This window comes from Xenopus tropicalis, chromosome 8 (assembly GCF_000004195.4).
Source record: "Xenopus tropicalis strain Nigerian chromosome 8, UCB_Xtro_10.0, whole genome shotgun sequence".
Taxonomy (NCBI): Eukaryota; Metazoa; Chordata; class Amphibia; order Anura; family Pipidae; genus Xenopus; species Xenopus tropicalis.
Genome location: NC_030684.2, coordinates 76,912,570 through 76,932,725, shown reverse-complemented (window position 1 = coordinate 76,932,725; position 20,156 = coordinate 76,912,570). Strand labels below are relative to the sequence as shown.

At 38.1% G+C, this 20,156-nt stretch overlaps 1 protein-coding gene across 3 annotated transcripts in view; it reads left to right on the top strand.

The window, feature by feature from the left end:
- Nucleotides 1–10,074, top strand: part of ccdc9 (coiled-coil domain containing 9) — a 36,191-nt gene extending 26,117 nt beyond the window's left edge. For 2 of the 3 annotated variants that reach the window (XM_031890836.1, XM_031890837.1), the window contains exons 14-15: nucleotides 184–281; nucleotides 7,639–10,074. In XM_031890836.1, the coding sequence (XP_031746696.1) occupies nucleotides 184–281; nucleotides 7,639–7,668 (128 nt within the window). In that variant the 3' untranslated portion in view covers nucleotides 7,669–10,074. The remainder of the gene's footprint in view (nucleotides 1–183; nucleotides 282–7,638) is intronic. The other variant, XM_031890838.1, reaches the window with a different exon arrangement.
- Nucleotides 10,075–20,156: the final 10,082 nt, after the last annotated feature.

Below are 20,156 nucleotides of genomic sequence, written 5' to 3'. Positions count from 1 at the left end.
ACAGGCCAGATGTGGGTCGCTAGATGGACAGCACTGGGCTAGAAGATGAATATCATTAAAAATGTAAATAATAAGTGTCCCTGAAGTAACAGAGGTTTTCTATAACAATACAATGGCCATGGTTATTCTATGTAAAACACAAGTTTCAGTGTTGATTAGTTGCCTTTGTTTCTCTTTCAAAAGGTGGAAGTGTAGAAGTGTCCTCAATAGTCACAGACATGCGCAGGCCTTCTTCTAAGGAACCTAAGCAAGTTGCCGAGGAAATCAAACCAGAGACGGAGGTACCCAAGCCACATGTGAAATCTGTGTACATCACTGACTTTGAGACTGTTTGTTTCAGAAAGGAGTCTTTCTAAAGCTTCTGGCTTCTTAAACTGATTTTGCATTAGCATCTGTCTCCCTCAGCTACTCTGGCATGGTACCCATTCTCCCTGTCACCCCGAGATTGCTGTCAATTTCTCAACTTTTCTGTTGGCTTCTGTGGTGTTCAGTTGTTACTGCCCTGACATGGTAACCATTCACATTCATTGCTTGCTGCAAGCCTCCCTGGATTTCTGCTGTGTGTGGTGCTGAATTGTTATCTGTAACTGCCCAGAAATGGTAGTCCTTCACCCACAGTGCTTGCTGACAGCCTCTGACAATGCTGCTCTTCATGGTGCTGAACTGGTGATTGCATCGCATTTGATGAACTGTTGTAATGACTGCATGAATTGCTTTCACAGACTTCTCTGCATGTATAATAACTGCAATGGGATTCTAACTCTTGCTTTTGGGGGAGGGGGATTGGAACAGATACAAATGCACTAAACCTGCCATTGCTGACCCAGTCCAGTCTGATAATTACAGAGAGATCTTTTTCAAAGCACTTTACAGCATGCCTGGCAGTCAGTGTTGGATTGTATTGCTTTCTAACTGCTCTTGCCAAAATACAATACTCATGCATTTATAGCAGTTGTACAGCTGTTGGACAATATTTGGAGTTTCAGTCCAGCAACATCTTAGCACATCACAAGTTTAATATTGTAAGTATTTTTCATTACAGATCTCTTATGGCTGGTGTTATAAATGGCCAGGACCAATGAGTGGTTTGCAGCCAGGCACTATGCTTATTTCTGCCATTCAACAGAAATGCATATTTCTCAGGTTGGAGAGAATTTGCAAACTTTGAGTAGACCCAAAAACAGCACTGGACTATGAAAATTGTCACTTATCCCCTGTCTCTATATTTGCAACACAATAGGTAAAGCAGTACTGGTTTCTGTTGTTAACATTCTTGCAGGCTGGGGAGAATAAAGGTTAGTAGTAGCATTACCAAACAATTATTTCAAAAATGTAATTTTATAGAAAGTTTTAAACCTGTGCAACAAATTAGATGGCATTACTAACAAAGTTAGATATGTCATAATAGTATTACTTGAATATTTTACCCAGCTCTCTCTGCAGAAAGTCGAGGGTTCCTATAAGTATAGTTTCATACACAAGATCAGGGTCTGATACTTGAAGGCACAGTTTTGGCTAATGGCACATGGGGCTGATTCTTGACCTGCAGATAAACATAGGAAGAGAAGCCATTGTGTTTGGTCAGGGGACAGGCACATGGAGTTGATTTTGTCCCCTGAAACATGCAAGTATGCATTGACTGATGCAATAAGCTCTGGGTGTAGGCGCAGGGAACAGGGAAAGGCTGGTGCCAGCGTAGGGGCTGATCAGCCCCATGTGCCATTAGACTTAGTAATAATCTATACTGTCAATACTAACTGTCAAATTGCCATTTACCTTTTATGTATACTGACAATCCAAGCCTATTATTCCACTCAGGTAGAAGTTCCTAGCTAGAAAGCTTAGTCAGCTACTTGATGGAATGGGGTTTGGCCAGACTTCCCTAACCTCTCCTTTGCTAAGCATGTTGTCTGTTCTCTGTCTGTGTTCTATCCATCTGAAATCAGCTCTAATGGAGAGGATCAGAACTGTGGTACTGATACTGCAGCCTCTCACCCTTTCTGAGAAATCCCTGCTTTCTTTGTCATAATGTACCTGTCCTCATTTTAAACATTGCTCAAATGCTTCTATTTATCTACAAAAATTGGGCGTGGTCGCTGTAAATTGTGCAGGCGACAAAAAAAAAAACGCGGCTGACAAAAAAGACATGGGCGACAAAAAAAAAAAAACGCACGACAAATGCGTTTCGCATACATAGTTTTAGCTGGCAATTTTAGCCCATTTCAGTCTTTACTCAGAGTGGTAAGTAACTCCTGTATTGTGATTGATGTAATGTAAGAACAGCAATGGGCACACATAATCTAATGGATATGAATTGTGCTGAAACTTAAGTATCATTAAATCTTTAGTCTTTTTAAATATTAATTTATATATTTTTTTTAGGATCTATAATCTGGAAACTTATTATTCAGAAAGATCTAAGATATGTCAATACCATTCCCATGATGTCCTATTTTTAAACTTTTTTACTGATGCTTTACTATTTCTTTTTAATAGGGCAGAAGCTTTTACTTGATGGTAACAGAGTTAGTATTCATTAGTGTTGAAGGTGGTTATGAGTAGCCTTATGGTATGGTACTCCCCATTATGGTAAGACCCCTTATTCAGAAAACCACAAGGCCCATACTTTATGGATAACAGACTCCATTCTTCAATAAATACTTTATTTTCCCTGACCTATTTGTAGTAACACAGAAAATGAGTCGTACCAGTACCATAGACGCATAGTCTTTGAATTGATAACTGTTTATTGATAGAGTTCAGCTGCAATGAACTAAAAGATTGTTCTGACAAATGTTTGAATAAGCTTAATACTTTGCCAACTCTAGGGAAAATGTTAAAATATCAATATTTAATGTGTTGGAAACTATTAAAAGCTTTAGAGCAGGAACCTAGTTCTTGCTTAAACCCTCTACACCATGCCAGTAAGATGGCAAATCTCACATTACATCAAATAACAGCCTCTTGTGAGCCTTTTCTACGAGCTTGTATGTATGTGCATTGTTTTCTTACATCTTAAGATTAATTGTATATAGCAGCAAAATATGTTGTCTCTAAATATGAATAATTTCATCTAGATCTATAAAATGTTACTATTATGTATTGTGCAAAGAAATCAGTTACTCTAAAGAGCAATTTGCCATTCACGGTGTAATAGATCTCTTTAATTATTTGGAGAAAATAGGTTGAGGTTTTCTGTCTAAGAATTTGACCAAGTAAATGGCTAACAGACACACTGGATGATAAATTGGTCTAGTCTCTTCCTACTTTATTTACACCAAAATTCTAAGCCCCTGTTAAAGGAACAGTAACACTAAAAAAAGAAAGAGCTTTAAAGTAATAAATATATAATGCACTGTTGCCCTGCACTGGTAAAACTGGTGTGTTTGCTACAGTAATACTACTATCATTTATATAATAAGCTGCTGTGTAGCCATGGGGGCAGCCATTCAAGCTGGAAAAAAGGAGAAAAGGCACAGGTTACATAGCAGATAACGGATACGTTCTGTAGAATACAATAGTGTTTTATCTGCTATGTGCCTGTGCCTTTTCTCCTTTGAATGGCTACCTCCATGGCTACATAGCAGCTTATTTATATAAATTATAGTAGACTTTCTGAAGTAAACACACAACTTTTACCAGTGCAGGGCAGCAGCACATTACATTTTAGTTACTTTTATACACTTTCATTTTTTGGTGTTACTGTTCCTTTAAGGGGACATAAACCTTCCATAACAGTGTTCTTTAGGTACATAAGTATTACTCAGATGTTTATGCATTATAGCTTCCAGCATAATCCAGTTATCCATTATAAAAACATCAACAACATCAGGGTCTGATTCTTGTTTAGGCTACACTCTTTAAAGGAGAAAGAAAGGTAGAAACAAAATAAGCTTTATCAGAAAGATCTATGTAAATACAACCATAAGCACTCACAGAAATGCTACACTGAGTCCTCTATCAAAAGAAACACAGGATTTCTTGTCTCCATTTTTGTAAACATGTTGTTTGAGTGTTTGACCTCTCTCAGAAAAATCCTTATTTCCGGCCAGAGTCTGCCCAGTTCTCTCATCTCTCCCCTCTCCTGCTGCCCCCTCCCACAAGAATGCTAAGAACTCCCTCCCCCCTCCTTTAGGCATGTGCAATCTGAGCTATAACGGCTAGACTGCAAACAGGAAGCTATTTAAAATGGCAGCTGCTGTCTTAAGCAAATGGAGAAAACTTCTAGGACTCTTTACTCAAGCTTGTCAATGCTTTCTGCTAAATAAATATAGGGTTTGATTTACTAAAGTGCGTTAAAATGAGCGCTATTTATAGCATGCGTTAAAAATTTTATTGCTTATTTTTTGCGACTTAACGCACGATTCACTAAAAGGATACTTGCGTTAATTTAGACGCAATGTTGTTTGCGTTAATTTAGATGCAATGTTGTTTGCGTTATTTAAGTCGCAATGAGCGTTTTTCTTGCGTTATTTTCTGCTGAACGCAATATATTTCGCCGCTTGCTATATTAGCACACAATTTAATGCACGATTTAACTCACGTAACCATTACGTTCGTAAAACTACTTTTCTGAAAATGACCATTTCCCTGAAAACTGGAGGATGCATGACTATAGGGCCAACACATACTTGAAAAAATTCCACTGCAAAGTCCATGTTGTGTTGCCAAAAGCTCACCAACCACAATTTTCTTTAAGTACCGCCTGCCCCAAGTAGGTGTTAATCTTCTTAACAGCTGTGAAAAGAATTTGGTCTGCAGTTTGATAATACCCCTATACTGCAATGCTTGCCATTAACCTTTATTCACCCTTTTTCATAAAGTATAAATATTGTGGCAGTGGCAGTTGTACCTAAATATCACTGCCTATATCATACTAAAGATAATGGCACATGGGTAGGTTTCTCTGCTGGCCTATATACATCACTGAAGAAAAGCCAATCTGCTGCCTTCTGCTATGGTGACAGACACATGATCAGCCCAACAGCATAAATACATAGCAGATTTTGACACACAGTCACTTATGTATTCATTTTTCTGCTGAAATCTTGTGCCTGGACAGGCTGGTCCCATTCCTGTCAGCATGCATACATTCACGTAGTAGAAGGCTGTGGATCACTTTTTCTCCACTGATGTATATACAACGACCTGTCACCCATTAGCCTAAAACTTAGCTTAAAATTACAACCCCTTGCCGAAGCACAGAGTCCTATCGGCCTTTGTAAAAAACACTTATTCTAGTGTGGGAGGGTCTGGGGCAGCACATATTTATCTTTCTAACCTAGCTCAAATTTTTTCCACACAACATATCTTTTTTTTTTCCTGGGGAGAACTGTAAGACCCCACTGATGTTGCTTTTTGCAGGGTTACTGTCTGTCCTGCAATAAGGCAGTCCTTTGGCAAAATAATGGTTTCTCAAACTAGGGCTTAAATATGGATTCGATCTATTTAATCTGCACTTTGGTGAAGGTATTTGCATTAGTTCCCCTTTAAGCATAATGAGCATTGTGTCAGTTCCAGATTAACAGTTGGGAAACTTAAAGCTTCAATTTCACAATAGTTTTGTCTCATGGACAAAAGGATTGTTCTAATTTCAGTGTATGTGACATAAGCCTTCTCTATTTACCTGCCTCATCCCTGTTCTACATGATTTCTAAAAAAAAGAACTCGGATTTTATTTGAAGGGTAATCTCCAAATTTGCAGTCAGATATCCCCTAGACTGTAGCAGAATTTTCATCAGACAAATCATGAGACATTACTTTGAAGTTGGGCATTTATGCTTCATATTGTAGTTTAGGCTCATCTGGCAAAGCAGGTTTATTTAAGATTCTCAAGCTCTGTTTTAGCATAGTGGCTATGCTTCATTTTATCTCTTTCTCTTTCTGGTTTAACTAAGGCTTCTTCTTAGAGCATATTAGTATCTATTTCTTGAGGTTACTCTGCACAGTTCCACAGTTTTGCAATTAGTTTTTTAACTTCAAAATGAATAATGATACAGGAGGGAGTTTTCTCCAATATGTTAGGACATATGTGAAGTACAATGAAACAGATACATCTAGTTGAGTATTTGGCATTTAGTGTATCAGATCAAATATCTCTCTCCAAAGAGTTTTATTTCAGGGTATTCCCAGAATATATGGTATATTATGTTTTGAGAGCCATACTTTCTCCAGCATTATGAAGACAATGCTTTGTTAGATATGAGAATCTTTTTGAAGAAATGTACTTATTTTGAAATACTTTTTAATATGGTTGCCACAATAGATGGCTTTTTAGTCTGTTGCCCATTCCTTTGCTGAGTGGGCAGTTTACATTGTTTCTGGTTTGTAGAATGTGGAAATATTCCATGACTGTGTTTTAGGCTGATTGCATGCTCATTTTTCACTAGGTTACATAGCCCACTTCCTATGTATGAGGATTATTACATTATGTAATTGCTAGAGAAGGTGATACTGAAGGCTGTGGTTAGGCAGCCAGTAACAAATTAAGGCTTACATCTGCATTAGGTACAAAAAAAAGATTCATATTTCAACTACCTATTGCCTATAAATATATACAAATGGAAAAAACAAAATTAATGTTTAACTACTACAGATATTTCTTTTTGAGTGGAAGATTTTTTTCCACGTTTTTGCCTATATTTGCCTAGCATTTTCTAATTTGTTTTCCCTGTAAAGCTCACATGCCTCTCCTGCTTTAAAAGGATGTCTGTCTCTCTGTCTCCAGTAAATCATTATCTTCTCATATGGGTGCACTTATAATTTTTCAGAACCTGCTTCTTAAAAGCTTTGTGAAGTATTTGTGGTTAATTGAAACAGTTTACATAATACATGAGTATACTGAAAAACACTCTTGCTTGTCTTTTGTAGTCAATTAACGCAATTTTCTTGTTATTCACGGGCTCATGTCCATTCTTCTGACCTGCTACTGACAGTTTCAAAGTTGGCATTGCTGAATATTGACTCATTTTCCTTAGGCTGTTAGTACATTTATGTACTTCTTTCTGCATTATACTGTACATTTCTAGGTCCACAGTGAATTATGTATGTATATATATATATATATATATATATATCTATCCAGTATATAGAAAGCACTTACAGCATAAGTGTCCAACGAATCAGCTATTTATTTAGACATACTATCTATGCGTTTCAATCCACTATCCTGATGACGATCCCATGTGGATTGAAACGCGTAGATAGCATGTCTAAATGAATAGCTGATGCGTTGGACACTTATGCTGTGAGTGCTTTCTATTTACTGGATGCATTTTTTGGGTTAGCACCCGGCCGTTGCCCTTTGGACTGGTGAGTGCCGATTTTTGCAAAGCTATATATATATATATATATATATATATATATATATATATATATATATATATATATATATATATATATACATATTTAATCTATTCTTTCACAATTTCCTTGTGGTTTATTAGAGGATCAGAGGAAGACGACTACATGCCATAGTGCAGCTTTCCTCCAACCCATGGATACTTTCTCCCAGCTGTCATGCAAATGTCTAAGTAGCACATTAATTGTGCTAAAATGGTATTTAATTGAAAAGTATAAAAACATTTGTTTTTCTTTGGTTTTATGGGTGATATAATTCCTCTGTTCTTCCATTTTCAGCAGGATATTGCAACTCCAGCTTCATCCTGACCAACATAATCATCATATGTTCTACAAGTCAACCTGCACATCATTGACTACAACTGAATGTTTGTTTTCCTTGTCAGCACTGGGATTGCCTCAACTACACAGCTATTGCACTTAAAGAAAATGTGGCTTTCTGCTTCCCATCATTTCTTGATGTCACTTTGAAGCTCAATAACTTGTACTGCACTTAGTACAGTGGAGTTTAGAATTATTATAGATATTGAACTAGGGGAGAAGACATGCAGGAATAGCCAAAAACAAGGCAATCTCCTCAAGTTTTTATTTGGAAATGGCTTAATAAATGCCTTGGGAAATTTACTTATTTCTGTGGGCAGCAGCATTTCTGGAACTGTAGTGGGGTAGCTCAGCACTTCAAATTATGTGTTTCTCATATTTAGTTAAGGTTACTCAAAAAAGTTCAAAAATATAGAGAAAAGGCAGGCACTCCGGTATTGAAGTAAATAAGTAGCAGTTGTTCATGAAAAGTTGAAGTAAAATCACAAAAAGTTTATTATACTAACACATATTGCAGATAGCCTTAAGCGTTTCGTACCATGCGGTACTTAATCATAGCCTGAATGAAAAGTTACATACAGGAGGTATTTAAAGCAAAGAGAGCCAATGGCTTTACAAATGTAATTAACCAATCATAGCATGTCAAAGTTAATTAGATGACAGATCAGAAATGTTAAAACAAATCAAAATGAAAAGCACATGTGTTAGAACAATATATTTCCTAGAAATTTTTGTGTGGTATCTTAATAAATGTTTAATCTAAAAATGTATGTATACCGGAGTGCCTGCCTTTTCTTTATATTTTTGATTTATCCATGATGGCTCCCTTAAGCTGAAGGTCTGGGGCATGAGCACCTGGGCCCATCTATACTACGGGTGAGATTTTCACAAATTATTTACTTATGAGCATATGTTTCCCTTTATTGTATTTTGTCATTTTTTACTCAAAAAAGTTGAAATGCTGTGGGTGACTTTATTAGAAAACTCATGTGTTTATAGATTTCTGTATATCAATAGTTTTTTGTGTTTTGTTTAATCTCCATCCATTTTCTTTTTTTATTTTTCAGAAACAAAACATTTTCCAGACTAGTTTAAGCTAGGGCTGTTTTGCACTACAGATGATATGTATTTTCGTGACACTGAATGGTAGCCTAAAGAACGGCTGGTGATTTAGCAACAAAGAATACCTTAACTACACATAGACTTTGCAAAGTCTTTCCTAGAAATGACAGGTGGATAAATACAGTACTGCAATAAATACAGTGTTCAGTCAGCTTTTATATGGTGGGAAAATACATTTTTTGCATGCATTAAAATAGAATACACATTATGTGAAAATGAATTATTTCCCACCTAGGAGGGACTGAAATTGTCAGATCAGTAAACATTTTCAAGACTTTCAGAATACACCCAGCAGTAATAGTTTTCTTGATATAAGTGTTACACATGAAATAAATAGATGAAATAGATAATATTGCTGCTAGCTTTAAAAAAACCCCCCAAAAAACATTGAATTCACAATGAACTGGGTACTTACTAGTACTTGCTGAGTTAAAAGTACATAGGTCTAAATTTTTTCTATAGAGACATTTTGATAAATGAGGCAATATCCAGAACTTCATTCAAAGGGATGCTGTCATCCAACCAAATATTTTATTTATTACTGAAAATGTGTGTTTTATCATTTTTAAAAGGATATGGTATTTTTTTCTTGTCGCATAAGGGAATATATTTAATTCTACTTCCTTCCAGGCATAGGATTTTAAAGTTAAGCATGAATAGCCTTGATTTAAATCATCTCGTTTTTGTAATAAAGTGTTGAATACGTTATGTAGATTTCTGCTAAACCAGTTTTAACAAAAACGATAAATTTCTCAAAATAACTTTTTATTTTTTCAGCCTTGGTGTAGACAAATTAAGCAACTGTGTTATTATATACCAGCATATACATAACTGAACCTAAGTGGCAATCTATTTTTAAGTATTAATGTCAATCAGAGCTAGGCTGCCTTAGATGAGGATCTGTGAGTTAGATAGAGACGTCCAGGGTATTTTAATGGCCTCCAGCCTGCCCAGGGGTTCCATGCCATCCTCATTTTATTATCATTAAACCCACAAGAATCAGTTTGTAAACAGCTAGGCAAGAACACAAGTCTGTTTAGCAGTTAGCCCAGCGCTTATCACTGAATCAATACAAATGTGTATAATTTACTCCAGCAGGAGGACAGTATAAATTGTGATATTGCACTTTTTAAATGTAGTATTTTGCATTAAAATGCTGGATTACAATATTTTATTGAAATTGAAATCCTCAGTTGTCCACAAAACATTGGCATTGTGATGTGTTTTGCTTCCAAAAACATTAGCAATTAAATTTATTGCTGCTATATTTTATATGGGTTGTAATACTATTAATGTAAATAGTTATCATATTGCGTGGGAAGTTTAGAGAATTGAGCAGTGCGCTTCTTGCTGCCCCTCTGCACACACTATGAGGCTTCTCCAGCCTTCATCTCAATGTCCTAGTAGGTAACCCAGCTTCTTTGAGACAGAGCAAATGACTGGCAAGTAAATTTTCAGTTTGGATCTCAGTGTTTGCATTTCAACAATGGAAATGATTATTTAACAATTAAAGCAATAACATAGACAGAGCAAAAAGACAAGTTTAACTTCCATAACAGTCCACTCACTAAATAAATTCCTGTATCACTCCTAGCATTGATATAGATCTTCAAACAGGATCTAGATAAGTATCTATATCCAGTATAAGATCCATGTGGTACCAATCACTACTTGTGTATAGTTGGCAATGAGCTCTTTGCCAAATGTATGTGTAGTTAATGGTCCCTTTAATATATATCCAATATGAACAATAGGGTGATACTGCACATAACATTGTCTCAAGTTCATATTCCCATAAATGTCTAATCATGTCTTATATCATCATTTGCAGCAATTTATAGTGGTAAATAAGTGATTAGCCTCACAAAGGTTTTTCAAGTTGGTTATTTCCACTCATCATCTGCCTGCTATATCGACAAACACCCAGCTATTTAGAATAAATGAACAATTATACTTGCGGTCAGTATTACTTTGCCAACGTAGCAAATACTAAGCACATACATAGGCTTTCCAAGGCCTAGTTAGCACTGAAAAAGCACTACTAGGCATACAATATCCCACATTAATTCTTACCAAGTTAAAAACAATCTGCTTAAGGCTAGTGACACACAGGCTGTGCATCTATTTAATCTATAGATCACGCAAAAGAGCCAAATAGATCCAGTACCTAAAAGAGAGGAGACCAAAAATGTAGATATAAATTAGCATCTCCAAGACCATACCCTGTGCTATAGGTTTGGGGATAAAACAAATGCAGTATTGAAGCACAATCTGACTTATCTTTCCCAGGCACCCTTCTTTAAATTGTAGGTCTGAAGATGGATGCTGGTAAAGTTAAGAGGGCGAGCAAGATGGCGGCGCTGTGTTAGTTTTATCCCTATGCTGGAACATTTTTTTAGCCCTGTGTTAGGCGCTGTGTTAGTTTTATCCCTATGCTGGAACATTTTTTTAGCCCGATATCGCCCATCCACAGGTGGGGATATCAGGAGAAGATGTGCGAGGTCGCCAAGCATGGGGATCTTAGTGTGTATGGCCATCTTAAGATCAAATCTGCACTTCACAAAACCTTCATCTTTCTATGCACCAATAAAAACTCCTAGTTACAGACAAACTCAAAAACATGGTGGAAGAGGGCTTTGATGACACTTGAAGAACTGTATAACAAAGGGGCATATTTATCATAAATTTAAAATAGAGATCACCACAGCACATCAGATGGGAACTCTCCAGGTTTCTAATAGGATGTATAGGATTTTTTTCAAACATATTTATCAAAGGGTGGAGACAGAGTTTGTTCGCATATCTCAGTGTCAACATATATTTTACCTTTCTTAAAGCCCTTCAGATTCTCTTTTCATCATTTTTACCTTGAGATGTAAATTTAAGTTCTTTGTGATAAATGGAATGCTTTCTTTCTAATGCATGCGTTTGATCTGAACTTTTGCTGCTGCTTATGGAACACACTGGGTTTTGGGGTTTTCTCCTTCTTCTATTTCACTCCTGCAGAGATCACACAATGGGTGCATAGGCCTAATGAAGTAACTGCTTGTGCAGCAACATGATGGTAATGCAGCATATATATATATATATATATATATATATATATATATATATATATATATATATATCTTACAGATTCTGTATAGTAATTGCCTGTTCCAATATGAGATTAACACTGGTTGAGTAGACAGTACAATATATCCCCAAAATATAAAGCTTGTTTTAAAAAAAGTGATTTAGTACTACTAATAGAATGAAAATTACCAAATTTCTTTCCCTATGTACATAGGCACTGTGGAAAAGTAGGGACATTTCTATAATTTCTTGCACTGGGAGGAAGAGTAATGCTGTGTTTCAGTAAATTCTCACAAGGCATCCACAAGTACCAGTACATTAAGGGGCAGATTTACTAAAACTAGAATTTTTCTGGTCTTAAAACTTGAATAAACTCAACTTGGTATTTTTTTCGAATAAAATACAATCATTCTTGCATTTATTAAATGTCAAGTTTATTGTCCTAAAATCATGATTTTTTCGAGCCGAGAAATTTGTGAAATTTAAATGCCCGTTCATTTCCATTAATCCTTATTTTAACAGGAAGTGCTCCGGCGCCCATATTAGGTGCATTGGTGCTTATTCTTGGAAAAACAATAACATGTTTACCTTTACTGGAAACTGGGTGAAATAGAAAACAATGATGTGATAAACTTCCCCCTGAAAATGTGTGAAATAGAAAACAATGATTACCTCATAACCTGGCGTCAGTCTAAAAAAGTCACATAAAGTTTGTTCGTTTCTGATACAAGTGTTCAATAAAAAATACAACATAAAAAAGCATTACAAAATCTTAAAAATCCTAAAATGGACTTGACAAAATGCGAGGCACTTTATTTCTTCTAATAGCTAAAATTTGATTGTGAAGTTAACTTACCCATGGTATAAGGAACCAGCAAAATAAGAAGCATCAACTGTTTGTGCCCCACAATGAACACAAAGAAAAGAGAAAAGCAGAGTACTGTATGACTAGATGAGACAGGACATTGGACATGGGCAATCTCAAGCCTACATGTTTATCTACAGAGACAGAGATATTTTTGTGTCCACCACAATATTAAGAATTTTGAAGCTCATGGCATAGCAAATGATCAAAGATTGCAGAGAAGTATTTACTTGAATTACATAGTAAGTTTTGTTGAAAAAAGACACATGTCCATCAAGTTCAACCATAATGCCTATATATAACCTGCCTAACTTCTAGTTGATCCAGAGGAAGGCAAAAAACCCCATTGGAAATTCCTTTCTGACTCTAAGATGGCAATCGGACCAGTCCCTGGATCAACTAAGAGCTATCGCCCATAACCCTGTATTCTCTCACTTGCTAAAAACCTATCCAACCCCTTCTTGAAGCTATATAATGTATCAGCCAGTACGACTGATTCGGGGAGGGAATTACACAACTTCACAGCTCTCACAGTAATAAATCCTTTCCGAATATTTAAATGGAACCTCCCTTCTTCTAAACGGAGTGGGTGCCCTCGTGTCCGTTGGAAGGACCTACTGGTAAATAAAACATTAGAAAGGTTATTATATGATCCCCTTATATATTTATACATAGTTATCATGTCACCTCTTAAGCGCCTCTTCTCCAGTGTAAACAGACCCAACTTGGCCAGTCTTTCTTCATAACTGAGACTTTCCATACCCTTTACCAGCTTAGTTGCCCTTCTCTGGACCCTCTCTAACTCAATCATGTCCCGTTTGAGCACTGGAGACCAAAACTGAACAGCATATTCTAGATGGGGCCTTACCAGCGCTCTGTAAAGGGGAAGAATAACCCCCTCCTCCCGTGAATCTATACCTCTTTTAATACAGCTCAAAACATTGTTTGCCCTTGCAGCTGCTGCCTGACTCCAAGGTCCTTCTCCATTATGATTTGCCTAGTGCAGTCCCATTAAGGGTATAAGTGGCTTGCATATTTTTACATCCCAGGCGCATGACCTTACATTTATCCACATTAAATCTCATCTGCCATTTAGCCGCTCAGATTGCCAGTTTGTCAAGATCCTGCTGCAATGATGCCACATCCTGGATAGAATTGAGTGAGCTGCAGAATTCTGTGTCATCTGCAAACACTGATACATTACTTATACAGTAATTGTGATGAAAGAATCTTGATAAACTTCCAGGCAGCTTCAGCTGACCTTTAGATACAATGTACAACATTTTTAGCTCACATTATCCATTGGCAACTTAATGAAATAGGGCTCTATGGTAAGCTGCTGAAACGTAAATGTAAGAAAGCCAGACTGGAGTTCACCAAAACACAACTTATCAACCCAATTTTTTACTCTGGGAGACTGTCCTTTAAATCGATGAGACAGTATTTTAGCTTCTTGGTAAAGCAAAACATGTTTGTTTACAGAGAAAAAAAAATGGTCATGATGAATGAATATTAATGTCTTGGGGTCACTTTTCTGTCTCTGAAACTGGATGCTGTGAGTTGTGAAAACAGGAAATCAGGATATACCAAGGCATTTTGGAGCTCATTACTGAACCCACCATGAGAAAGCTGGGTTTCCACTACAGATCATGGGTGTTCCAGCAGGTGAATAACTTGAATCACAGATGGAAGACAAAGTGTTGCACTGTTCTGAAGTGACCAGCAATGAGTCCGAATCGAAATTCCATTTCAGAGAGATATGAAAATTTAATTTGAGAGAAGGCAACTTTTTAATGGGAGAACTGGAGCAGTTTGCAAAAGAAGAATGGGCCAAACTGTCAGTAGAGGGATGTAGCCCATTCATGGCTATGACTATTTGTTATTCTATTCTGAACTTAAAAAATTATGCTGAAAAAAATGACTAAGAATAACTAAGTTCTGTGATCTTAATTGTGAAACAAGATGTTGTGAAATCCTGGTTTTGCCAGCTTCAGGCTTAAATATCACAACACTACTTCCTACCAAGTGGTCAAAATGAATAATTACATTAAACACAACCATAATGTTTGGATAACTTATTTGTTTGTGGGACCTGGTTACAAATATTAAGCTAAATTCCTGTCAATTTGCACAGGGGCTGAACATTCCCTTTTATTATTCATTAAAAACAGAACACTATTATTTAAGATGAGTAATATTCAAAACAAGGGGAAATTTAGATGACCCATAAATGGAACAAAAAGTCTTTTAATTGTTGTCAGACACAATTCTGCATTTGTTCAACCCTTACATCGGTTCCATTTTCTCTTGTATGTTATGTGTAAAAGCCAAAAGTGCAGGTGCTTTACAGCAATAGCAGTGTATTGGCTCTCTTCTGAGTTTGCAGTTCCTCTCAGTGTGTGCATACTTCGGCAAGGGACTACGCAATGCTTCCTGGTGCCGTGTTGCCACAGGGAAGGATGGGGCAGTGCAGAGAATGTGTCTTGAGGGACTCTTTTCACTGTTACAAAGCTCATGACTTACCAGTCAGGCAGGACTTCGTGAAGCCCATTCAAAGACTCTCCTTAAAGGAACAGTAATGCCAAAAAATGAAAGTGTATAAAAGTAATTAGAATATAATGTACTGCTGCCCTGCACTGGTACAGCTGGGGTGTTTTACCCAGAAACTTATATAAACAAAGTTGCTCTGTAGCCATGGGGGCAGCCATTCAAAGAAGAAAAGGCACAGGCACATAGCAGATAACAGATAAAACACTATTGTATGCTAGAGAGGTTATCTGTTATCTGCTATGTAACCTGTGCCTTTTCTCCATTTTTCCAGTTTAAATGGTTGCCCCCATGGCCACACAGCAGCTTATTTATATAAACTATAGTAGCGTTAAAGGACAATGAAAGGTTAATATAAATTAAAAGTAAGTCTAAAGGCATTCTTTTTAAGTACTTACTATATATCTAAATTCCCAGATCCCTGCTTGCTTCTGAGATATGGTGCTGGCAGCCTACAGCAGTGTGAAGACTACAGTGACATCACTGAAATCTCTCTCCCCTTCCTGTAGGCTGCCAGCGGCAGCCTTCCTATTCTCTGAGCATGTGTGTAACTTGATCCTGTCTCCTGTTCTGAGCTACACATGCCCACCAGCCAATCAGAAGCGGATCTGGCAGAGGGGAGGGGGGGAGGGAATGAAACACATGTGCAGTATGAAGCAAGGAGGAAAAGGAAGGGAGAATACCTTTTTAGAGATGGCTGCCTGTTCAAGAAAACAGTGAAGTAAGTGTGACTGAGTAAATATTTGATTAGGTGAGCCAAAAGTGTGGCGTTTTTACTAACCAATAGGAGGACTATTGGGCAGTATGCTTTTTAAATTTTGACTTGCATTCTCCTTTAATGTAGCAAACACACAACTTTTACCAGTGCAGGGCAACAGTACATTATATTTTAATTGATTTAAAAAAACTTCCATTTTTGGTGTTACTGTTCCTTTAACTAGCTAAAACAAGAGATCATCCAGATATAGTACCCTGTTACCCTCTGTTACAAGAGGTAGCAAAATACATTGCATTTAGCTTTATTCCTATCGTGCACAAGATGATATGTGCAAAGTTAGGTGACACACACAGCTGGGAACATCCTACATGCTAATGTTGTAAACACTGGAACCAGATGAGAGGTCTTATCTTTGCCTTGTCAGTTATATTAGCTTTTGTAGAAGGAGTAATATCTGTGAAACATGTAAGATATCCATACTGAAGTCACAATTGTATAGAGTGTTTAACTTATGTGCCATGTTTAGTCAAAATAAAGAATCTGCTTTTTTTTTTACCTTTTCATCGCTAAATCACTTAACTTGTTTGCAATAACTGAGACCTGGCTTTCCCCTACTGACACTGCCTCACCTGCTGCTCTGTCCTTTGGGGGGCTACACCTTACTCACACTCCCAGACCTGGAAACAGGGCAGGGGGTGGGGTAGGACTCCTTCTCTCCCCCCGCTATTCATTTAAAGTCCTTCCACCTCCTTCTTCTCTTTCATTTTCCTCATTTGAGGTTCACTCTATTAGGCTCTTCTCCCCTGTTTCACTTCGCATTGCGGTCATATACCGACCTCCTGGACCGACCTCACAATTCTTTGACAACTTTTCTGCCTGGCTTCCTTACTTCCTTTCCTCTGATTCCCCATCCATTGTACTAGGTGACTTTAACATACCTGTTAACAATCCTAATGCCCCTGCTGCCTCTAAACTCCTTTCACTACATCCTCCTTTGGGTTATCTCTGTGCTCTGACTCCCCCTCTCACTCTAATGGAAACTCCCTGGATCTTATATTTACAAAATGTTCTTCTGCCTCCAACTTCACTAACTCCCCTTTCCCCCTCTCTGATCACAATCTGCTCACATTTCAACTCTCTCTAACTCCCTCTACACCCTCTGCTGTCCCCCAAACATACACATACCGAGACCTGCAATCCCTAAACACGTCACATCTCTCTTCTTCCTTTGACTCTCTTCATTCTAACATCCTAACTGTCTCTTGTCCTAATCAGGCTACCTCTGTCTACTACAGCACACTCACCACTGCCCTTAATGAGCTTGCTCCTGCCAAGACTAAATGCATGAGGCCCAAACCACTCCAACCCTGGCACACTGCTCATACCAAATCCCTCCACGTGCACTTGAACACCGCTCGCACAAATCAAGGTCAGAGTCAGATTTCTGCAGCTACAAATCTGCTCTGCTCTCCTACAACACCTCCCTCTGCCAAGCTAAACAAACCTACTTCACTGCACTTATTAACTCCCTCTCTAAAAAACCTGCACAACTCTTCTCTACCTTTAACTCTCTGCTGTCCCCTCCTTCCCGCCCTCCGTGTGCTTCAGTCACTGCTCAAGCTATTGCCGAGCATTTTAAAAATAAAATTGACACCATCCGAAGTGACAATGCACAACTTTATCCCCATAACCATTCCCCTCCCTCCCTACATGCTTCCCAGTCTCTTCTTGGCTCCTTCTCCCCAGTGACTGAAGAGGAAGTCTGTCTTCCTCTCACCTTACTACCTGCCTGCTTGATCCCATTCCTACCAAACTTCTACTCACTGCCAACCCCTGTCTTATCAAATCCTTAACTCATCTGTTCAATCTCTCGCTCTCTACTGGAATCTTTCCCTCCCAACTGAAACATGCATTGGTAACCCCTATTCTGAAAAAACCCTCCCTTGATCCCTCCAATCCTACTAACCTCCGACCTATCTCTCTGCTCCCATTCATCTCCAAACTGCTTGAGCGCCTAGTATACAACCAACTGACGCTATTCCTCTCTGACAATAACCTCCTGGATCCCCTACAATCTGGTTTTAGACAACAACACTCCACCGAAACTGCTCTAGCCCAACTAACAAATGACCTCCTATCGGCTAAAGCCAAAAAACACTACTCACTACTAATACTTCTCGATCTCTCTGCTGCTTTTGACACTGTGGATCACCCTCTTCTCCTCCAGACTCTCCGCTTTCTTGGCCTTCGTGACACTGGCTTATCCTGGTTTTCATCTTATCTCTCAGATCGATCCTTCAGTGTCTCTTACAATAGTGAATCATCTTCTCCCTTGCCTCTTTCTGTTGGGGTTCCTCAAGGCTCTGTCCTGGGCCCCTTACTATTTTCTCTCTATACCTCCTCACTTGGCAAATTAATCAATTCTTTTGGCTTTCAGTACCACCTCTATGCTGACGATACTCAGATCTATCTTTCCTCTCCTGATCTCAACCCAGAGCTTCTAACTCGCGTCTCTTCCTGCCTGTCCGCTATCTCCACTTGGATGTCCCAACGTTACCTTAAATTAAACCTCTCTAAAACTGAACTGGTTCTCTTTCCCCCATCCAACGCCCACATTGTTCCCGAGGTATCTATAACGGTTAACAATTCTACCATCACCCCATCTTCCCAGGCCCGGTGCCTTGGGGTTATCCTTGATTCTGCCCTGTCCTTCACTTCTCATATCCAATCACTCATCAAATCATGTCACTTTCACCTAAGAAATATCTCCAAAATCCGAAAATTTATCACCCAAGATGCTGCCAAAATTCTTATTCACTCTCTTATAATATCTCACCTGGACTACTGTAACTCCCTATTAATTGGCCTTCCCCTCCAAAGACTGTCCCCTCTCCAGTCCATAATGAATACTGCTGCCAGGCTCATACACCTCTCCAACCGCTCCTCCTCTGCCGTGCCACTCTGCCAATCCCTGCACTGGCTTCCCCTACCATCCAGGATAAAATTCAAACTAATGACCCTCACATTTAAAGCATAACTCTGCCCCACCCTACATCTCTGAACTAATCTCTAGGTACCATCCAACCCACTTGTTACGCTCCTCTACTGACCTGCTCCTCAACTCCTCTCTCATTCCCTCCTCACACGCTCGCATTCAAGACTTTACAAGGGCTGCCCCCCTTCTCTGGAATTCGCTCCCACAAACTATCAGACTTTCTCCCAATCTCTCTGCCTTCAAGAGATCTCTAAAAACACATTTATTCAGAGAAGCTTACCCTTATCTAGTTTAGCAATACCCTGTGCCACACCTCTCACAACTCTGGTCATGCCCATTCCCACACCTTGTGTCTCAACCCTTTCTCCTTAGATTGTAAGCTCTTTTGGGTAGGGCCCTCTTCACCTCTTGTATCGGTTATTGATTGCTTTATATGTTACTCTGTATGTCCATGTATGTAACCCACTTATTGTACAGCGCTGCAAAATATGTTGGCGCTTTATAAATAAATGTAATGTAATCCAATACAAATAATTGAGGCGAGGAATCTCTGGGTCTGCCAGTGTTTGCTCTGCAGATTCCTTTTTTTATTACTGGTTCATGGAACTATATCTAAAATATTAGCATGCCTTCAGTTTTTTTTCCTTTAGTCCCAAATAAGCTGTATCTGTGTATAGTTGCAGAGCTCCAGGAGCCCATTATTAGTATTATATATTTGCAAACACCATAAATATTTATAAACATCTTTTCCATTCCGCCAACTTGTACTATACCTACAGTTTAGAATTGTTAGTACTAATAAACTTTGAGTTAATAGTTAAAGCTATACATTTTAGAAAGATGCCATAGGGTACCTTTAAGGTAATAATCAGCGAATCATCTGGTTGTTCAGAGGCAATGTTAAAGAATATCTCTACAAAATGAATCTGTAAAATATGAATTATTATAAAAAATAATAATCCATAATGATATTATATAAAATTTACCGGAAGATTGATGAAGGGAGGGTACTCTTTGGGAACCCTCAAAATCCACAAATAAACATGAGTATTAATACAGGAAGAGTCTTTTAATCCTTTAGGCATAAATGGAATATAAGAAACAAAGTACAATTCTTAACTGGCACATAAATTGAGTTATTCTAAGGTGCCTGG